Raw genomic sequence first — 18,431 nt, 5'->3', positions numbered from 1 at the left:
AGAGTGTTGTGTCCTCCAAATATTCAACGTTCATCCTCCTCTGTAATATTCACACCAAGTTCTTGTTCCCATTTCAGTTTTACATAAAATGTTGTATTTCCTAAGTTTGTTTTAACTTTTAAACAAGTGAAAAATGAATCCAGTAACTTTTTTTCCAGTATTTTATTTTGAAGAAGAGACAGTTTGGACACCATGCATCAATGTTATGAAAACGGATTTAATTGAACTCAACATAGGTCTGAAAAAAGCATGTTTTAAAACATTTACTGACACCAAATGGTATGAATTCCCACGTATTTGAGTATTTGACGTATCTGTTGAATCATTTCATAAAGCAGTTTACCGGGTCATATAGCCAGGGTCACCCTGAACTGTTGCATTCAAAATGTCAACAAAACTCTGAAGAAAACGATTTCATGAGAGTTTTGAAATCACATTTTTTTTTTGTAACGTTGTATTTTGAGGTGATTTTTCTAGTTGTAGTCAGAGTCATTCTGAAGAGAACTTGAACATTTTAGCAAACCTATTGAGGATGTTTTTAATATGAAATATGAGGAAACTATTAATGTTATCAAGTAGTTTGGTCTAGTTTCCCTTTACATTTCTCAAAAAACTGTACAGTTAACCATCTTTATTATCTTTATTAAATTTGCCAGGGTCATATGAACACGACTCCACTGAACATTTCAGCAAACCTCTGAATAAAATGTATTTGTCTAATTTATGAGAGTTTAGAAACGAGGACAAAATTAGGACGCTGAGCTTTGAGTTATAACAAAACCAAATGTGATTGTAAAGATTCTGTATTTCTGAGGACAAATAAGACGGAGGAGCAGGAATACACAGTGGTGGAAGAAGTACTCAGATCCTTTTCTGAAGTAAGTAAAAATACTCTATTACAAGTTAAATTTCTGGATTCAAAATGGTATTTAAGTACAGAAGTATAATCAGCTAAAAGTATCAAAAGTAAAATAACTAATTATGCAGAATGGCTCCTTTAACAGGGCTAAACAATATTATATTATTCTGTTTTTATCACTAATGAAAACATGTCAGAGTATTTTAATGTTCATAAATGTGGAGCTAATTATAGATACTTTGTATACTACTGGGTGGATTAGTAGTACTGCATCAGATCATGTGATTTTTTTAATGCAGAAAGTAACTAAAAGCTGTCAGATAAATGTAGTACTTCTAAGTTGGAGTAGAAGTATAAAGTAAAACTGAGTGGACGTAGATAGTTTTCGTTTTAAACAGAAACGTATTAGTGTGTATGTAGCCTGAGAGACTCCACTGGGAGGAGGACTAGTCTTGTCTGATCTATAAAGAACAAAGAGAAGACGCTCGAGGAGAAGAAGCAGGAGTAGGTGGGTACAAAAAAACAGAGGCTTGATGGAGAAATGTATGGATCTAGAGCTTCAGGTGGAGGAGATCCAGATAAAAGATCTCTCTTGAGAAGAGTCCTCCAGCTCTTGGTCTCTGATCTTCTACACCCCCCTTTAAAAAAGAAAAACCTGAGCCTGGTTTGGTTCAAGCTACAAAGACTCGCGACCTGAACATGCACTTCCACGGATGCATTTCCACACATTCACCCATGCCGACATCACTGATTACTGACTTTCCACTGTTTTGTTAAATTAATATTATCCGTTAAATAAATGTGGTTATTTATTAATTTGACACTCGTCTGGTCTCCCATTTAGCCTTTGAGCCGGGTTGTAACATATACAAGCACATTCCCCAGACTTATGAACCCAGTGGGTGATATGTTCTCATTTGTGTTTTAATACCACTTTAGTCATCGAGTCTAATAGGAAAAGTATCCTTTAGAAGTAAGTGCCATCCTGTAGAGAGAGAGAGAGATATCTAATTATACATGAACGCCACCGACTGAAGGCCAACTTCTTGACCTGACCTTGTGTCGCGGTCCATGTGTATTTTGGCAGGTGGCTGTGGGATAAAAAAACCTGACGTGTCTCTGATAAGAAATGTGTCTCTGCATGTGCCACGTTGCCAAACAGACAGCGGAGTTGTTGGGTCAAACCCTCATTCATTTCTTTTGGGGTGAAAAAGAGCCATGTCTGGGCTCAACGCGTCTCTGGGATACTTCCTGGCTGTTGTCATTTTTGCAGCCCTGGTCCAAACGCTCTTTAAAAGATGGCCTCGGTTCGCCTTCGTCTTGGAGTTTGCGTCCTCTTTCATGCTGGTGGCGTGTCGGCTGGAGGTGCAGACCATCGTAGAGGTGGGCGAGTGGGCCGGGGGCCTGGGTCCTGATGTGACTCTGACCGTACTGTTCCTGGTGCTGCTGACGCACGGCGGGATCTGCGGCGACGCGTCGGGGAACCCCACCCTGGTCGTGCTGAAGTTCCTGCAGCTGGAGGCCACCACCTTGGCCACTCTCCTGGCCGTTGCAGCCCAGTTTCTCGGGGCCCACCTGGCCCTCCACGTGGCCGCATACTACTGGAGTCTGGAGCTGACGGACATGCACATGATCAAAAACCTGATGGCGAGAGAGTGCAGCACGTCTCTGCTGGTCTCTCTGCTTCAGGGTTTTTTCACCGAGTGCGTTTGCACGCTCGTCTTACATCTAGTCCTTCTGAACCTGAGACGCAGGTCTGCTCTGATCCGCGTGCCTCTGATCGCGGTTTTCCTCACCTTCCTGTCCCATATAGGTAAGACTCAGTGGAATCCTCCTTCTTTAAAAGCATCTTTAATCTGTATAGTAAACAGTGGCTAACATTAACTGTATTTGTCAATTATTTTTCTTTTTGCAGCCAAAGGCTACACCTCAGCTTACATGAGTCCCTCCTTATCTTACGGCCTCACCTTCCAGTGTTCTGGATTCACCTTCTCACAGTACGCGGTGGTCTACTGGCTGGGCTCTCTCACAGGTGAATTACATTACAGTGAAATATATACACACGTCAGCTCTTTAAGAAGCGAACGCACCGTTTACAGTGAACGTCTGTTTTCTAGGCATGATTCTGGCTCTCCTCATGTACACGCGCCACATCCCGAGGATCTTTGCCAAGAACCTTCTGTACTTTCAGAAGACACGTTTCCGAGTGAAGAAGGCCGACAAAGCAGAGAAGAAGAAACTGTGAAAGAAACTGCAACCTTTTTTTATTACTTTTCAAATCAACCTTTAAGGAAAAGTAGCTGACAACAAATGGTCAAGAGATTTTTACTGTACAGAAAATGTTAAATATCCTTGTCAATCATTTTCAATAAAATCATTACCATCGATGAAGTTCTACTTTTAGGAACAAAAACAGCACTTTAAATGTGTAGCACACCACATGGTGGCCATCTGCTGGCAGCATCACACTGTGACAAACAGAGAAGTTCTGAAACTATTTCATCCGTCTCCATTCCTTTACATGAACTTGTCGAGCACCATTCTGATACCAGTGTGTTAAAAAAATTAAAAAATAAAAGTTTACAAGATCATATTTCCCTCTCTAATAACCATTTTATATTGCTGTGAAAACATCTCCATCAAACTGTTTTCATTTACGTTTCACGCCAAAAACCTTTACATTTGAAAACATCTTGGTAACTATAATTTACCTTCGCCCAATACTCATTTTTACTGAATGGATCTTGAATGCATCGTAATGTAACTCAATGGAACCTCTGCTCACATTAGCTCCTGTATTTAGCAGAGGAGGACTGTGCTAACCGCTAACGTTAACTAGCTCTCCTGCTGATTTCAACAGATTTGTTGTTCAAAATGAAACTTTATCAGGGAGAAAGTCCAGTGCACGAGTGTTTAATTACAGGTGTGTGGGACTAGTTTGCACATGTGCAGTAGTGATCAGGCAGGATGTTTGGATCAGGTAGAGAGTGACGCGTGTTTTTTCTTGTTCCCATGTAGCGTGAAGGAGCTTATAAACTATATAATAACATATCATCACGTCGGTGCATAGACTCAAGACCATATTCAGCATTCTAGACGTTATTACTGATACTGAACAACTCGAGTAAACACTGCACAAAGATACTGAAGATGATCTCAGAGGCCAAGAATGCATTAGAGATTGTGGATAACATAACACAGTTACACATTTCTTTACAAAAAGAAAAGAAAAGAAATACCAGTTCTTCATATTTCCCGGTCAGAGAACTGCTGCTACGTGCTGCCGCTGCTCTGAGCAGCTCTGGGTTTAGAAGACGCTGACTCGGCAGGTTTTTTGTCTTTTGGTTGTTTTTTAGTAGAAGGGCCTGGACCTGAAAGAAAGAATACACTATGGTCAGTGCCAAGAAGTGATTGACGGTTAATCTGTCAGCCTATTAATGCCGACAACGCAGAACCTGAAGTGTTTCCCCTTTTTAACTCATTGTTGCCTCACTGGGAGTTGAAACATTAAAATAATCTTGATGCTTCAGAGCAGACTACTGTTTAGATAAGTACAGTGTGTCCATAGAGACATTCCTCTGTGAGGCCGGTGCAGAGTGCCGAGTCGGGGTTTTGTCACCTGGCTGCTTCTGCTGCGCCTCTGGACGGTCGACCCACAAACAATGGTCCGGGTCATTCAGCAGCGTCTTGCTCTGCTCACAGCTGAGGCACCTCACGACAGTGAAGCGGGCCTTCCTGTTTTTTCCTAAAAACACAAAGTCGACACAAAGAAGGTCAGTGTGTCTGAATATGCGTCTTTAAATCTACCCGACAAATTGAGATTAAGCCCATAAATTAACTTTCTATGGCGTTTATTTGTGCCCGAGCAAGAAATTATATTTTGAGGAGAAATTATGCGCAAGCAAAACATTCTATTAATCTATGTGCTCAGTATATTAATTTGCAAGTTTGCTATTATCCAATATGAGTAAATGAGTTATTATGGCACGTTAATATGGACGTTAGCAAACATGCAAATTAATTTATTGAGCACAAAATACATCTTTGTTTGTTCAAATGAAATAATTGTTGCTTGTGTAAAATTGTATTTTCAAAAAGTCATTGCTGTGCTTGCAAAATATATATTTATAAATATGTTTCTGTACTTTAAATCTCACACAGGAATGGTGCACAGATACAACGCCGTAGATCTGGACCCTCAGTATAAATGGTGAACTGACTTACTTCGTTGTCTTGTTGAAGCAGTGACACCCGGGACAAGCAACGAGCAGCACTTCTTGCATAATGTTCTCTTTACTGACGGGTCTCTGCAATAAAATCCACAATTAGACTTAAAAGGTTAAATTAGGTTAGACTTAAAGGTTTCTCTTGTTGGCTGAAAGTTACTTTGAGGAACTTTTAACTGGTTCTGAACTATATATTGCTGGCTTTAATCTGCAATAATGCATTATAAATTATTAGTTGATTTATATTCTATATTAATAATCTGAATCTGCAAAGTAACTAAAGTTATCAGATTAATGAAAAGTAAAAAGTACAATATTTACCCCTGAGATGTAGAATAAGTAGTAAGTAGCACAAAATAGAAATACTCGTTAAGTACCTTTAAAAGTACAGTGCTTGAGTAAATACTGCGTTTTAGTTTAATTATTCTTTTTTTTTGATGAGCTTTATTGATGTAAACAAGCAGGCACATCTGTCTAATGATGAAGCCTAAAAATGTAATAATTATTAGTGTATGTACATTTGACCCTTGTGCAAAAAATAAATAAGAAAATAAAACATTAACTCTGCCTTCAAAATAAACACTAGTGGACATTAAAAGATAAACTTACTGTCTGAGAACTAAACGTCTCGCGATGGTCTTCTGTGTGAAGCAGTAGAAACGAGCCAGCTCCACATTTTCCGGGTTTTGTGATAAAACACAGTGTGCAGCCTGGAAAGAGATGTTAGCATGTTAGACTGCTGCCGTTAGCATCGTGACAGCGGTAATGTTTCCCCTCTTTGTTTGTTTCCGACCTGGTAAAGATAGTTCAGTCTTTGGTAAGCGTCTTTATCTTTCATCTGGGCTGCCATTTCACACAAAAGTCTGGAAAAACTAAATTCAGTAGAAGTTTCCGTGCAGCGGCTTTTCGCTTTCAGCTAGCTTACAGCAGCCGGACCTCAACCACAGCTACACTTCCGGACAATACCTCCAAAATAAAAGCACCAAATAAGCTCAAACCAACAAAAACAAAACCTGCTTTCAAAATGATTGTGAACGTCCTACTTCAAAATAAAGACACCTCGCGCTCTGTCACTTACATCCTAAACATATATCTGCACTTCCTGTAGAGAATAAAGTTAAAGGCATAAAGCTATCACTATTAATAAATAAAACTCTTCATTGGTTCCACTTCAAACATTCAGTACAGATAGAAATGGTTATTGCACCGCTTACATCGCTATAGTCTCATATTTGTTTTATACAATAAGGTGATATTCCTCGACAACAATTACAATAACAGTTTATTTGAGTGTGCAGACAAGTTTGTTAGTCGTCCAGAAGAAAAAAATAAACTAATTGTCTTCATCAGCCTCCGACAGCTAACCACTATGGCTAAACTAAACATTAAGTACAAAATATACACATAAGAAAAACACATTTGTTTAGTCTAGAAGAGCACAAAAGGACAGAGTTCAACATACAATACTCATTTTTTAATAACAATAGAGAAGAGAGTATAAACCCTGTCAATCTAACATGTTAAACGTTTGCCTGTAAGGTGCAGCTCTGGTATCAGGAAACTAATGGGGGGGGGGGGGGGGTCTGTTAGGTGTGTTCATGATGACGAATGTACATAAATGTTTCCTATAAAAACAAAAACGGAGAAAATGTCCATAAAACACGATGTGGAAATAGCAAAGAGTGTTCGTTGAATGAGACCAACTACATCACAAGAAAAGGGACAAATATGAAATTCAAGTATCAAAATAAACTAAGAAGCTGAGAAGGTAAATTACAAAGGTAGTAAAAATCACAGGAAGAGAAACTTCGACACAATCAACAATACATTAGGCAACGTTTTGCATTTGTTTAAGGCAGTTGATTAAAAAACAAACAAACTAAAATAGAACTAGGCATCTTCTTCATTCCAAGTTAAACACGAGCTCTAACTTGTCACCAGATCTGTTGTACAAAATAACTACGCCCGACTCGGAAACTAAGCACTTCAGTTTGACTTCTGACATCTGAGTGAGGACAGAGTTCATATGGACAGCGGTGGAGTTGTGCTCCACGTTTCTTCTTTTTGGTCTTCTTCACAGTGAGGTTTGTCAGGGCTTCTTAAGGCTGGTGCTTCATGAGTGGAGAGTCACTCTCAGCCTATTGTCTGGCACAACAAAAATAATTCTAAAACGGTTGGCACGTATCTGTGCACAGCAATGGGGAAGGGCAGGGTGGCTAGCGTCATGAGCTAACGGTTAGCCTTCACGAGCTAACGGTTAGCCTTCACGAGCTAACGGTTAGCCTTCATGGCCTCCTTGGATGCCAGGATGAGAGGCGTGAGGCTGGAGAGCGGCTTCGCCAACTTCAGGAACGGATGCTGCACACAGAGGAGGAGAAAGAGGAAGAGGAGGAGGAGGGAGAAGAAGGAGAAAACAATTTTAATGAAGTGCACTTCTTTTTTTTATCAAAACAAGAAACATTTACAGAAAGAAGAGTTATGTGTTTTTTACCTGCAGCAGCTCTTTGCCTCCTCCTCTTTTCTCCACGTCCATTTCCAAACAACGGTTGAGGAAGTCTCTGAAGACCGGAGACAGCTTCTCCGGGTTCTGGAGCTCAGGTGTGCCGTTTGTGGCAATCAGGTATAAAGCCTGTCGGAGGAGGACGAGACCAGAGGAGGAACAAAGAACAAATGTGAAATCTAGTTTCAGGAAATAACACGAAACAGCAAATTAATGAAGTCAAACTGGGCAAAGCGAGGACATTTAAAAAGTCTGATCTGTTTTTAATTCATGTTTTGAAATAACTAAAGGATAGAACACGCTTTCACTCACTCGTAGTGGGTTCTCGTTCAGGTAGGGAGGCTCTCCTTCAACCATCTCAATGGCCATGATACCCAGTGACCAGATGTCCACTTTGGGCCCATAAGCCTTTCTGGTCACCACCTCCGGAGCCATCCAGTAAGGCGTTCCCACCATGGTGCTGCGCTTGCTCTGCTCCGGAGTGATCTGGGCGCAGAAGCCAAAGTCGGCTGTCGAGGACATGAAGAAGAAGAGTAATAAATACCAAGTTACAGAGAACGAGTTTAACGTCAGTGCAGCGACTTACTCAGCTTGACGGAGCCGTCCATCCCAAGTAACACATTGTCACTTTTGATGTCTCTGTGAATGACCTGGTTCGCATGCAGGAACTCCAACGCTTGTAAACACTGCAGGTATGGAGACAAAGAGGAGAGCGAGTGAGACGCTGTTGAGAGTTAAAGGGATAGTAGTAGAACATCAGTCTCTGCCTCCATCAGTTAGTTTGTGTGTGTTATTGTGTGACTTTGGGTTAGTTCTGATTCAACAAAGTCACACAATATGAAACTAACTAACTGATGGAGGCAGCAGTAGACCAGCAACTCCTAAAACATTCTAAATATAGCTTCACTTAAACTGATAGACATTCTTTTAGGAGTCTAGAATACGTCCACAACAGAACATTACTTTGCTCCCGTGCTGGTTCTCCTGTCTGTTTCTATGAACTCATCTACTGTAGTAGAACCCTGACTGTGGAGGAGAACCTTCATAACATCTGAACTGTGCCTTAAAGTTTTAGTTTTGCCTCATGAAGTGTGACTTTGACCTCTTTTCATACAGTCCTGGTAGTAACGAGAGCAGCGTACCTCTCTGCAGACAGCGGCTATCTGAGCCTCGTCCATACAGGTCTCTGTGACCACGTCTGTCAGCGAGCCTCCAGCCAGATACTCCATCACCACAAACAGCTCCTCCCCCATCAGGAAACTGACACACACACACACACACAGGTCACACACTGGTGTCCAGCCATGTTATTGTGATGGATGTCTTTAGGTTTACTTTCAGTCCTACCTGTCTACGAAGTTGACGATGTTTGGGTTCTTCAACTCCTTCATCACTAGAATCTCGTTGATGATCAGCTCCTTCTTCGGCTGCTTCTGCAGGTTGATCTGTTTAATGGCGACCTGTAACAAGAACGCGTCAGAGAGCAGATATTTAGAATCAACAAAATGTGATTCGTAAGTTATAATATCCAACATTTCAAACCTTCCCTCGGTCCTTATTATGACTCCATAAGTATATGATCTATACACGTTTACCTGCTTTCTCTGATTGTCTTTTCTCTCTTAAAGTAAAGTATTTAAAACAAGAAGATGCAACTTTTGAAAGAATAAAACAGGTTCTTCGTCTGATGAAAACATAAAACACACTCTTGCTCAATTCAACGTACTTTGTCGATACAGCATGCTGACCAATGTTATCTAACTTTAAATAGATATTGCTGTTTTAACTACAGGGTCAGTTTACTTCTTTATTTACCATCATCTCATAATTATCACTAGCTGCCACCGTGGCAGCTGTTACTCTTATCTTCCATGAGTCATTTATTTATTTTAAACGTCATGAGCTCCACTACTCTACTGTTGTGTCCCTGGTTAGTCTCTCCTCATCCATGAGGTCACTCTTTACCTCTTGTCCCGTGGCCACATCGATGGCTGTGAACACGGTTCCTGAAGCCCTGTGAGACAAATGAGACGAGCGATTCAACTTCAGTCCACATTTTAACAAACAGTCCACTCAAACTAGTCGGCATATGTTTTGTTCACAGACGTCTTTAGAATGATAATACTGCTGGAATCTGTCTCATTGTCTCATAGTTCTGCTCTCGTTGGAGGTATCTGGCTTCATAAACCTGACACTGATTACATTTACATGCACACTAATATTACACTATTACTCAGAGTTTGATACGGGTCATGTAAACAGAATTAGGCCTTTTTCTGAATGCAGCATCTTCTGATTAAGACATGAGGGACATGTGACACGGTTAGCGGCTGTAGTTCGGTAGACAGAAAGTAGTTCCTTCATGGAACTGCTCACAACAACGTCTGTGGACTGTCTTAAGTAACCGGGTCTGGAAGGAGACGTTGCTGTGGAGTCTTTCAGATGTAGAGTGCCATCTAGTCGCAGTCAACAGTTTCAACAGTCAAAGTTGAAATCCAAGTGTGAGCACATCGAGGGAGAAAGTTTAAGAAATGTAAACGGAACAGAACAAAAGGGAACAGATTTTGTTGAGGAAGAAGGCCCTATTGCTATTATTATTATTATTATCATAAAAGTATTATTCATGATAGTAGTTCACATACAAACTTAAGTCGTATTAAAGGTTCTAAAGGTTCCTTTGGATCTGCACTCACCCCTGACCGATTTTTTCATATCTGGTGTATTTCTTCTTGGGATCTCCGATGCTGACTATCGTTCCTGTAAGAAATATAACGTTCACACAGAAAAATAAATGTAACAGGTTGTATTTTTAAACTGCTGTATTATTGAACCAACAGATTTGTGGGATTAGTAATGAATTCATCATTTACTCAGTCTGTCCATGATCTCCTCATCCGTCATCTTGCCCTTCTTCTTCTGCCTGTCCGCAGCCTTCGAGGCAGCGTCTCCCTCTGGACACGAGCTCGGAGCGGGGATGGGCTCGATGACGGAGCGAGTGTACATCTGAACAACAAAACAATAAACAGAAGAGAAACAAATAAATACATTTCCAGTTTGAGAAGAGGATCGTGACGCTGTCGAGGCGACTCACACTCTTCGTGTGCTCCGGTCTCGGGGCTACAATCGGAGGAGGAGTTTCATCGTCGTCGTCGTCGTCGATGTCTTTGATGTTCGGAGAAGACGGCTCGCCGCCTTTTTTCACAGGCTGATTCAGAGCGAAAGAAAAGGTGTCTAGTCTCTATGAGACAAAACACAGCAAAAATACAACAGAATCTGTGTTTTAACAATACTTACAGACTGAGGCCCTGGAGTGAATGCGTCTTTTTCTGTGAATAAACAAAAACAATAAAAAGATGTTTTATAAATTCTCAGATTAGTCACAGATTAAAATACGCTGCCGTTTAAAAGTTTGGAATCGCGGGTTATTAAGGATATCAACAATTAACCACTAACAACATTCTTATACATATCGGTCAGTATGTTAATTCAAAGTGCGCCAATAAACTTCAGCAAAGCCAGCGGAAAATAGAAAGACAAGACATTTACAACGTGTATATACAGCTTCGATATGTGAGTCAATGGTAAGCAAAATGAACCGCAACAGACATCCCTGTAATATTGATATTTTCCTTATTTCCTTCAATAATAACTATTTTAACACGGATTAAACTGTATAATTCACCAAATATATTATTTACATTTGAAATAGTTTTGGCCCCAAAAGAAGAAGAAATAAATGATTCAAATTTCAGTTTAGTCGACGTCCACCAACAGTGTTGCCTGATAAAGAAATACAGTTGGAAGTATTCTGATTTTAATTAGTTTTCCAGTCCAGAGAAGCGTCAGTGACCCTCAATCATTACCGGACCACACGGTGCACCTGGGCTCTAAATATTCAGCTGGACCGTCTGCGGTCTACTCAGAGGTTAGACTGAACACGTTTAACCTGTGATTTGTTCAGCTGATATTCCAATAGTGCGAACCCGAAACTAGCCCTCTGTTTCTATTGAGGCGTATGATGAAGAGCTTCGCTAAAGCAACAGGTTGCCTGTTAATCACATCTTTTTACAGCAATTTTTATGTGCACTTGACACTGAAACAGGAAGCGGTTAGCATCTAAATCTGCACACAGTTTGATGCTCAGCTTCCAGTTTCTTTCACCAATGACTGCTGATTTCTTACAGTCTAACTCAACTGTTTGTCTCTTTCAATTGTCAGTGCGGTTGAACTGCATCGCACTGTGTTTTGGTCTTTCTAAAGGGGACTTTCTACAACCTAAGAGCATAAAAGACCAAACAAAACATAGAGGAGTCCTCTCAGACATGACTGGAATAAATCAAGTCGGTGTTCTCAAGGGGTTTTATTTCGAGGCTAACCCTCTGTACTGTTTAACTGGTCACTCATTGTTTTACATGAAGATAATATTGATCAAATTCCTCTTTATGAGGAAAGAAAATAATGTTATCTTCTTGAAGACAAAGGGGTAAAGTATAATTTAGGCAATAATTAACTTGCACCTACAAACGAGTCTCTTATTTAACTTGAATTTAACAACTTGATATAAGTGCATATTTCCCTGCAGGTGACTAAATATAAATGTAACATCTGACTTTAACCTGGAGACTCACCAGAAGATGAGAAGCTGAGGTACTTCTGACGGCCGTTGCCGGTGGAGTCGTAGAACTTGAGGACGTCGAGCACGGCCTGTGGGTTCTTCTTCTGCTCCGACTTGGTGATGTTTGAGGTCTGGAGTAGTCGAGCCCACTGCTCTGGCATGCCCTGTGTTTGACAAAGGCGACGTGCTGTCAGAATACGATGTGATGTGTGTAAAGAGAAGCATGTGTGTGTGTGACAACAACCCAAAAACTCACAGTGAACTCCCCCGTGACAGCGTCAAACCCAACATGTATGGTGTGTTCAAAATCTGAAGGTGGTGAGATCTCTGGTCGCTCTTTGTCTCGATCTTTCTTTCTACCACCTGAAAGTAACCAAAAAGTACTCAATTTGACCAATCACAAACACAATAACACAGTTAAAAGTTAAATATCTTTCTACCAATCTCACCTTTTTCCGCCCCAGAGAAGATTGAGATGATCTTGTTGCGAGGTTTCCTCTCCTCGGGCACCGAGGGCAGCGGTTTAGAGCTGTGGTTGGCCGAGAGGGAGTCTTTGCCGGAGCCGGTACTGAAGATGGTGCTGCTCATCCTGACCGGAGGGGCGGGGGGTTTGTCCTCGGGGTCTCCGTTATCACACATCGCTATAGGTTCGTTGCAGCGCTCACATCAGCAGGAGGCCCGGCCGTGCTCATGCACTCACGCGAGGATGAGCCGAGAACGACGGCAGAAGAGAGAAGGAAGCACAGAGTGGTACCTGGAAGAAAACCAGACATTCATTGGATCACAAACTTTACAAATACAGCAGAATGTGAGGAAGCAACTTCTTCCATAAAACAAGGTAGTGATGTGTTATATTGAAGCCGTAGAGTTTACAGGAGTACTGGAACACCACCATCGTCTTGGGCTACAATGATGCAAGTACAGTTACTCAAGAGCCGTACTACATATTTTAAGGTACTTGTACTGTACTTGAGTATGTTATGCTATTTTATACTTCTCTTCCTCAACATTTCAGAGAACAATATTGTGCTTTTTACTTCACTACATATGTTTGAAAATATAACTTACTTTGCAGATTTGAGATTATTAACAACAAAATATAACTAATAAAATAAGATGTTTTATTATGAATTTAAGCTACAATGCAATACATAAAGTAGTTACAATTAACCTCCACCGTAACCAGCTGCAACATGTATTATGATATTATCTTATTATATATTGATGCATCAGTAATTATAATCCAGGGACATTATATACGTTATTCTGAAATGTTCTGCGTAATAAGTACTTTTACTTTTTGGTACTTAAAGTATATTTTGATGCTAATATTTATGTTTTCAATTCAACTTTATTCCAGACACTTAAAAAAACGAAATAATAAATACAATAGTGGGACATTAACAGAGCGATATAATCATTGCAGTTCACAAGTGTTAACAACAGGGGCGGCTAGCTGGAAGCTAACGTTAGCATTAACTACTTGACCAACAAGTGTACTAGCTGGAAGCTAACGTTAGCATGACAAGCTATACCACTGCTGCTCGCTATCCTACGAGAACAACGCTTAGCTTTAAAGCTAATGCTAACTAGCCTGACAACCAAAGTTTTGGGTTTTCCCCACGACAACCTAATATTGCAAGTATGTAGTTTAGTCAACATCACACATATGCTTCCACACTATCCAGAACAAATGTGCTTTATTTGCTTTATTTTGCTAACGAGGCGCAGAGCTCACCGGAGAGTCCACACCAGTTAAACTTTCCTCGACGGTTTGGAAAACGTTTGTAAATCCGTTAAAAAAGTAGTTCCTCAGTGACACGTGGTGTGCGACGGGTACAAATATAAAGTGGGTAAAAACGATGTGGCTACAACTATTTACAATACAACTTTTCATCTATCTTTTTCGGCCCTTGGATAATTCCGTTATGAAGAGAAGGGAAACGGAACTACGACCCAGCCCTGAGCCAAACAATGAATGTTTCAAAATAATGGTCGTGTGAGGAGTTTACCTGGTTTCTGTTACAGCTAATACTCCTAATACTCTGAGATAAGAGTCTTGAAACCATTTAGAAAGATGCACTTTATAGTTCCTCTATCACAATTCAGCTATATTGTACATTTGTTATAGCATTTAAAACATATATATATTCATTGTAATTTCCTTTTATACAGCTTTCATATTAATTCAGATATATTGTACATATTTTTATAGCTTTTAAAAATAGTTTTACTGTAATTATCTTCTATACAGCTTTCTTAATAATTGAGATATATTGTAGATATGTTAATAGTATTTTATGTTTTCATTATTATTTTCTTCTAAATTCAGATATAATGTACAATTTTTATAGCATTTATTTCATTGTAATTTCCTTCTATACAGCTTTCTTTTTAATTCAGATATATTGTACATATTTTTAATGTATTTTTCTTCGATATTTATATTCTTTATTAGATTTTCTCTTACTATGTTTACGTTAGGTTACCTTAAAATCTACTTGGCAATAAACTGGATTCTGGTTGTAGATCATCATCGACTAAATATCTTGTAAACAACCTCAGTAATAGTGTTTGATTTGAATTTATACCTGTTTTCCTTTTAGTTAAAAGTTATGTTCATGAATTAAATTTTATTTTCTACATATTATTATTATTATCTACCTAAGATCTTCCTCGTTGTCAGTGTTTTTGGGTCAATTTGTAAAAAGGAAAAAGTGAGTTCAATGAATCTAAAAGGAAGGAGGTAAAAATTAAAGTATTGTTTACATTTTGTACTATTTTGTCATTTGTAAGCGACTTATATCAGATGTTTAATGTAAACATAAATGTTTATTTTGTTATCTTTATTTTATGAAAATCACAAACTGGAAGTTGAGGTTGAATTGGGTCAAAAATCATTTTATATATATTTTTTTATGTATCAGCTTGTTAATGTCCTTCATTGAAGCTAAAAGACGTTTATACTGACTGTAATATTTAAACTCTCTGTGTTTTCATGGCCATCAAATGTAAATATTCAAGATGTCTTGCACCTCATCTTATATATATTTCCAATTTAATCAGCCGGACACATTTAGTGTCTGTGGGAACGAGAATCCACATGAACTTAAAGTAAAGTTTATTGTGTTTGAACAATGTGTGGTTGACAACATATGTTTTTACTGACAGACTTAAGAGATTAAAGAAGGAAAATAATGTGATTTATCTCCCACATCATTTATGACCTCTGACCTTCTTGTTGATTTGAGTGAACTTAAAAAGAAAACATCCACAAAGATAGAAATAAAGAGACAGAAAGTTTGTTTCTTGTACACATTCTTTTACACCAATTATCTACATCAATGTACATATTGTGATGATAAGATGACAACAGGACGAATTCTTTCACATTAAGCTGGATTTATCAAAACACAGATGTTTATTTACAGTAACTGAGGCCTATCCCAAGAAGCTGTTTGTGAAATGGATTACTTCACGGAGCAAAACCAGGAACCGCTTTAATTTAGAAACCTGGACTGATGTAAAATAGATTCTGTTTGTGTCCCTCCTTATGATAAGATGTTCTATGTATTTCTCATTTAAAATGATTCATATACACCTGAACTTTTCTATCTGTGCGTGTTAAAGTCTGTGTGGTGTTATTTTTTTATGGCCTTTTGATGTTTTATGTAGAAAACGTGGATCATAGTGATGTCAGGATGACCCTGGTATCAGACGATGCTGTAGTTATACAGAACTACAGCATCGTGAACTGTTTGATAAGATATGTTGTTTGTAGTTTAAATGATGTGATGTTTCCACATGTGTTTGGAGAGAGCCACACAGCAGAGCATTGTGACCAGAAGAGTTCCAGCGCATATGGGCATCACCAAAGACCCGTCACCCACTGGAAACTGAACACGCACGAGGCCCCGCTCCTACAGGATACAAGATCATTTTAGAGTGAATGAAGAAAAGCAACAATAGAATGAAACAATTTGGTTTCATTAAAAAGTTGGACCTTTTTTCCACTTAAGAGAAGATGTTGAATACATTTATTGTAAGTCGCTTTGGATAAAAGCGTCTGCTAAATGACTGTAATGTAATGTAATGTATATAGACCCACCTGATGCCGGAGTTTAACCCACAGACATGTGCTTGAGTTGTCGTGAGTACAGGGGGCGTCCACTACAGCATGAGGCTCTACGTTGTGGAGCTGCGTACCTAGAAAGAAGTTTAGAGGAGGACAAACATTAGAGCGGCAACGAATGAGTCGAAAAATGGCCGCCAGCTATTTTGATAATCGATTAATCGTTACAGTAAATTTTATATGCAAAAATGACAGAAAATGCTGTAATTTCCTGCTTTCCTCTGTTTTGTATCATATTTAACTGAATAACTTTGGATTTTGGACAAAGCAAGACATTTAAAGACATTCCTTGTGGACTTTTTTCACTATTTTATGACATTTTATGAACCAAACGATTAATTGATTCATCAATAAAATAATCAGCAGATTAATCGATAAAGAAAATAATCGTTAGTTGCAGTCCTTCAAACAATCACTTCATTTTCTGTCTCCCTCCGCTAAAGGTTTTCGTCCAGTGTTTCTGACAAAGAACCTTTAATAGTCAAGTTATTGTTTTAACCAGATAAGATATTGGAATACTCTCAACTAATAATCAAAAATATATATAATAAAAAACTATTAAAACATATATTTATACAGTTTGTGAGAAGAGAGAGATTCATGACTACATAATAAGAATGAACTGCTTACATTTTTCAGTCCGCAGCAGCAGCTCTGGATGTTCTATGTCGACAGATGTAAACGTTCCTCCATCATAAGAAGGCTCGTGGTAGCGACCGTGAATGGGAATTGTTACTTTTAGTCTGGGAGTTGGTCCATCGAGGAAGGGATACACATATGTGACGAATCCCGCAGTCTGGTGAGCAGGCACCTCCAGGTCGATGGCTGAATCTAGTAATATCTTACAGAGGGGAACACATTCATTAATACAAAGAAAATACATACGTACACGTGCTTTGTTTGGGCTCAGTTTCTTGACAAGTGTTAATCTTACCTGCCAATCACTTTGCTCACTCAAGGATGCAAGTTGGTACGGATCAACAAAGACACCTCTGGGCCATCGATGAACCAGCACAACTCTGACCCCACTGAGCACATCTGGGCTGAGCTCAACCGTGGTCACCACCTCCCTGAAACACATCAGTAATCCCTCACGAGGAGCCTTGAAGATGGTTATGGCTCCATGTTTGAACACCGTACGTACCTGTGAAAACCCTTCTTGGTGATCTCGACTGACACTAGTGAGGATTCAAGCCACCGCGTTAGAAGACCACAGTGGCTCTCGTTCTCCTTCACATCTGCAAACATATTTAGGTTGTATTGGTCAAGACTTTTTAATATTACAACTGAATTAATATATCTATGGCTGACATTCTTTGTTGGTTCTGATAAAAAAAAAAGAGATGAGGATCACACAAAAGGTTAATTAAAAATCAAATAAAACGATGTTAGGTTTTCAGGCAGGGAAATTAATTTTAAATTTCAAACTATATAGCCATTACTGCTCGACCAATGGACGAACAAATTAGTTTTTGTTGTAATTTATTTTCGACCCAAGAGACTGATGACACTTAATTATAAACTTAATCCTTCATTACACTTTTAAAAACATATTTCTTTATGAGAGAAGAGGCTACTAATTATACTAATATTATTTTATTTAGTATTTTATAATAAAATAAAATAACAAATACAATTTTTAAATGTATCAGTAAAATAAAAATATTTTATTTTAATAAAAGTATTTTATTTTACTAATAAAAACTACTACTTTCTGTCATCAGCCTGTAAACTTAAACTTTACCGAAATTAGGTTGGAAGTGTTGGTGACACACAACTAATGAGAGTATCCGTTTAATTTAAGAGGTCTAACAATATAAAATGTGATATTACCTTTCTCGATAAAACAATGACATGTCGATAAACAAGCAAACAAAGAAAAAAATACAAAATACATCAAAATAATGATGGTGAACGACAATAAGCTTCTGACTGCCTGTTTATTTAGCTCCTCAATGCTCTGTTCCAAACTGTTTACGGAAATGAATACTGAAGGACCCCGTTGTATTTCTGGGTAAGCTGCGATAGTGCCTGACTAGAAAGAAAAAATAAATGGGCATTGTGGGATAACTCTGATGCTATAATTACGTGGTGGTTAG

At 38.9% G+C, this 18,431-nt stretch overlaps 4 protein-coding genes across 4 annotated transcripts; 1 reads left to right on the top strand and 3 right to left on the bottom strand.

The window, feature by feature from the left end:
- Positions 1–2,077: 2,077 nt before the first annotated feature.
- On the top strand, positions 2,078–3,576 carry aqp12 (aquaporin 12). The gene is made up of 3 exons (XM_076087404.1): positions 2,078–2,672; positions 2,775–2,891; positions 2,977–3,576. The coding sequence occupies exons 1-3, from the start codon at positions 2,078–2,080 to the stop codon at positions 3,102–3,104; spliced, it is 840 nt and encodes a 279-aa protein (XP_075943519.1). The 3' UTR covers positions 3,105–3,576.
- rpp21 (ribonuclease P subunit p21) lies at positions 3,107–6,166 on the bottom strand. The gene is made up of 5 exons (XM_076087406.1): positions 5,879–6,166; positions 5,695–5,795; positions 5,084–5,166; positions 4,479–4,604; positions 3,107–4,230 (listed from the first exon to the last, which is right to left on the bottom strand). Exons 1-5 carry the CDS (start codon positions 5,933–5,935, stop codon positions 4,133–4,135), a joined length of 465 nt encoding a protein of 154 aa, XP_075943521.1. The 5' UTR covers positions 5,936–6,166; the 3' UTR covers positions 3,107–4,132.
- Positions 6,167–6,544: 378 nt separating this feature from the next.
- pak2b (p21 protein (Cdc42/Rac)-activated kinase 2b) lies at positions 6,545–14,168 on the bottom strand. The gene is made up of 15 exons (XM_076087403.1): positions 13,939–14,168; positions 12,650–12,954; positions 12,457–12,563; positions 12,214–12,364; positions 10,880–10,911; positions 10,677–10,790; positions 10,456–10,588; positions 10,279–10,342; positions 9,551–9,599; positions 8,933–9,045; positions 8,728–8,845; positions 8,172–8,271; positions 7,898–8,094; positions 7,577–7,714; positions 6,545–7,443 (listed from the first exon to the last, which is right to left on the bottom strand). The coding sequence occupies exons 2-15, from the start codon at positions 12,837–12,839 to the stop codon at positions 7,357–7,359; spliced, it is 1,593 nt and encodes a 530-aa protein (XP_075943518.1). The 5' UTR covers positions 12,840–12,954; positions 13,939–14,168; the 3' UTR covers positions 6,545–7,356.
- Positions 14,169–15,296: 1,128 nt separating this feature from the next.
- pigx (phosphatidylinositol glycan anchor biosynthesis, class X) lies at positions 15,297–18,322 on the bottom strand. Its single transcript, XM_076087405.1, has 6 exons — positions 18,166–18,322; positions 17,477–17,570; positions 17,267–17,402; positions 16,963–17,173; positions 16,309–16,406; positions 15,297–16,120 (listed from the first exon to the last, which is right to left on the bottom strand). The coding sequence occupies exons 1-6, from the start codon at positions 18,227–18,229 to the stop codon at positions 15,983–15,985; spliced, it is 741 nt and encodes a 246-aa protein (XP_075943520.1). The 5' UTR covers positions 18,230–18,322; the 3' UTR covers positions 15,297–15,982.
- Positions 18,323–18,431: the final 109 nt, after the last annotated feature.

This window comes from Anarhichas minor, unplaced genomic scaffold (assembly GCF_050575085.1).
Source record: "Anarhichas minor isolate MPS153535 unplaced genomic scaffold, ASM5057508v1 ptg000010l, whole genome shotgun sequence".
In the NCBI taxonomy this organism is placed as follows: domain Eukaryota; kingdom Metazoa; phylum Chordata; class Actinopteri; order Perciformes; family Anarhichadidae; genus Anarhichas; species Anarhichas minor.
Note: the sequence above shows the minus strand (reverse complement) of the source record. Positions and strands in the feature narration are given on the sequence as shown.

Excerpts from the sequence above, each read along its gene's own strand:
- aqp12 (XM_076087404.1), top strand. The coding sequence starts at position 2,078 with ATGTCTGGGCTCAACGCGTCTCTGGGATACTTCCTGGCTGTTGTCATT. Across the intron at positions 2,673-2,774 it reads CACCTTCCTGTCCCATATAG|CCAAAGGCTACACCTCAGCT; the intron begins GTAAGACTCAGT and ends TTCTTTTTGCAG. Across the intron at positions 2,892-2,976 it reads CTGGCTGGGCTCTCTCACAG|GCATGATTCTGGCTCTCCTC; the intron begins GTGAATTACATT and ends TCTGTTTTCTAG.
- rpp21 (XM_076087406.1), bottom strand. The coding sequence starts at position 5,935 with ATGGCAGCCCAGATGAAAGATAAAGACGCTTACCAAAGACTGAACTAT. Across the intron at positions 5,796-5,878 it reads GACTGAACTATCTTTACCAG|GCTGCACACTGTGTTTTATC; the intron begins GTCGGAAACAAA and ends ATCTCTTTCCAG. Across the intron at positions 4,605-5,083 it reads TGCTTCAACAAGACAACGAA|GAAAAAACAGGAAGGCCCGC; the intron begins GTAAGTCAGTTC and ends TTGTGTTTTTAG.
- pak2b (XM_076087403.1), bottom strand. The coding sequence starts at position 12,839 with ATGTGTGATAACGGAGACCCCGAGGACAAACCCCCCGCCCCTCCGGTC. Across the intron at positions 8,272-8,727 it reads TAGCCGCTGTCTGCAGAGAG|TGTTTACAAGCGTTGGAGTT; the intron begins GTACGCTGCTCT and ends CCATACCTGCAG. Across the intron at positions 8,095-8,171 it reads GGACGGCTCCGTCAAGCTGA|CCGACTTTGGCTTCTGCGCC; the intron begins GTAAGTCGCTGC and ends TGTCCTCGACAG.
- pigx (XM_076087405.1), bottom strand. The coding sequence starts at position 18,229 with ATGTATTTTGTATTTTTTTCTTTGTTTGCTTGTTTATCGACATGTCAT. Across the intron at positions 17,403-17,476 it reads ACCAAGAAGGGTTTTCACAG|GGAGGTGGTGACCACGGTTG; the intron begins GTACGTACGGTG and ends GATGTGTTTCAG. Across the intron at positions 16,407-16,962 it reads GCTGCTGCGGACTGAAAAAT|GTACGCAGCTCCACAACGTA; the intron begins GTAAGCAGTTCA and ends ACTTCTTTCTAG.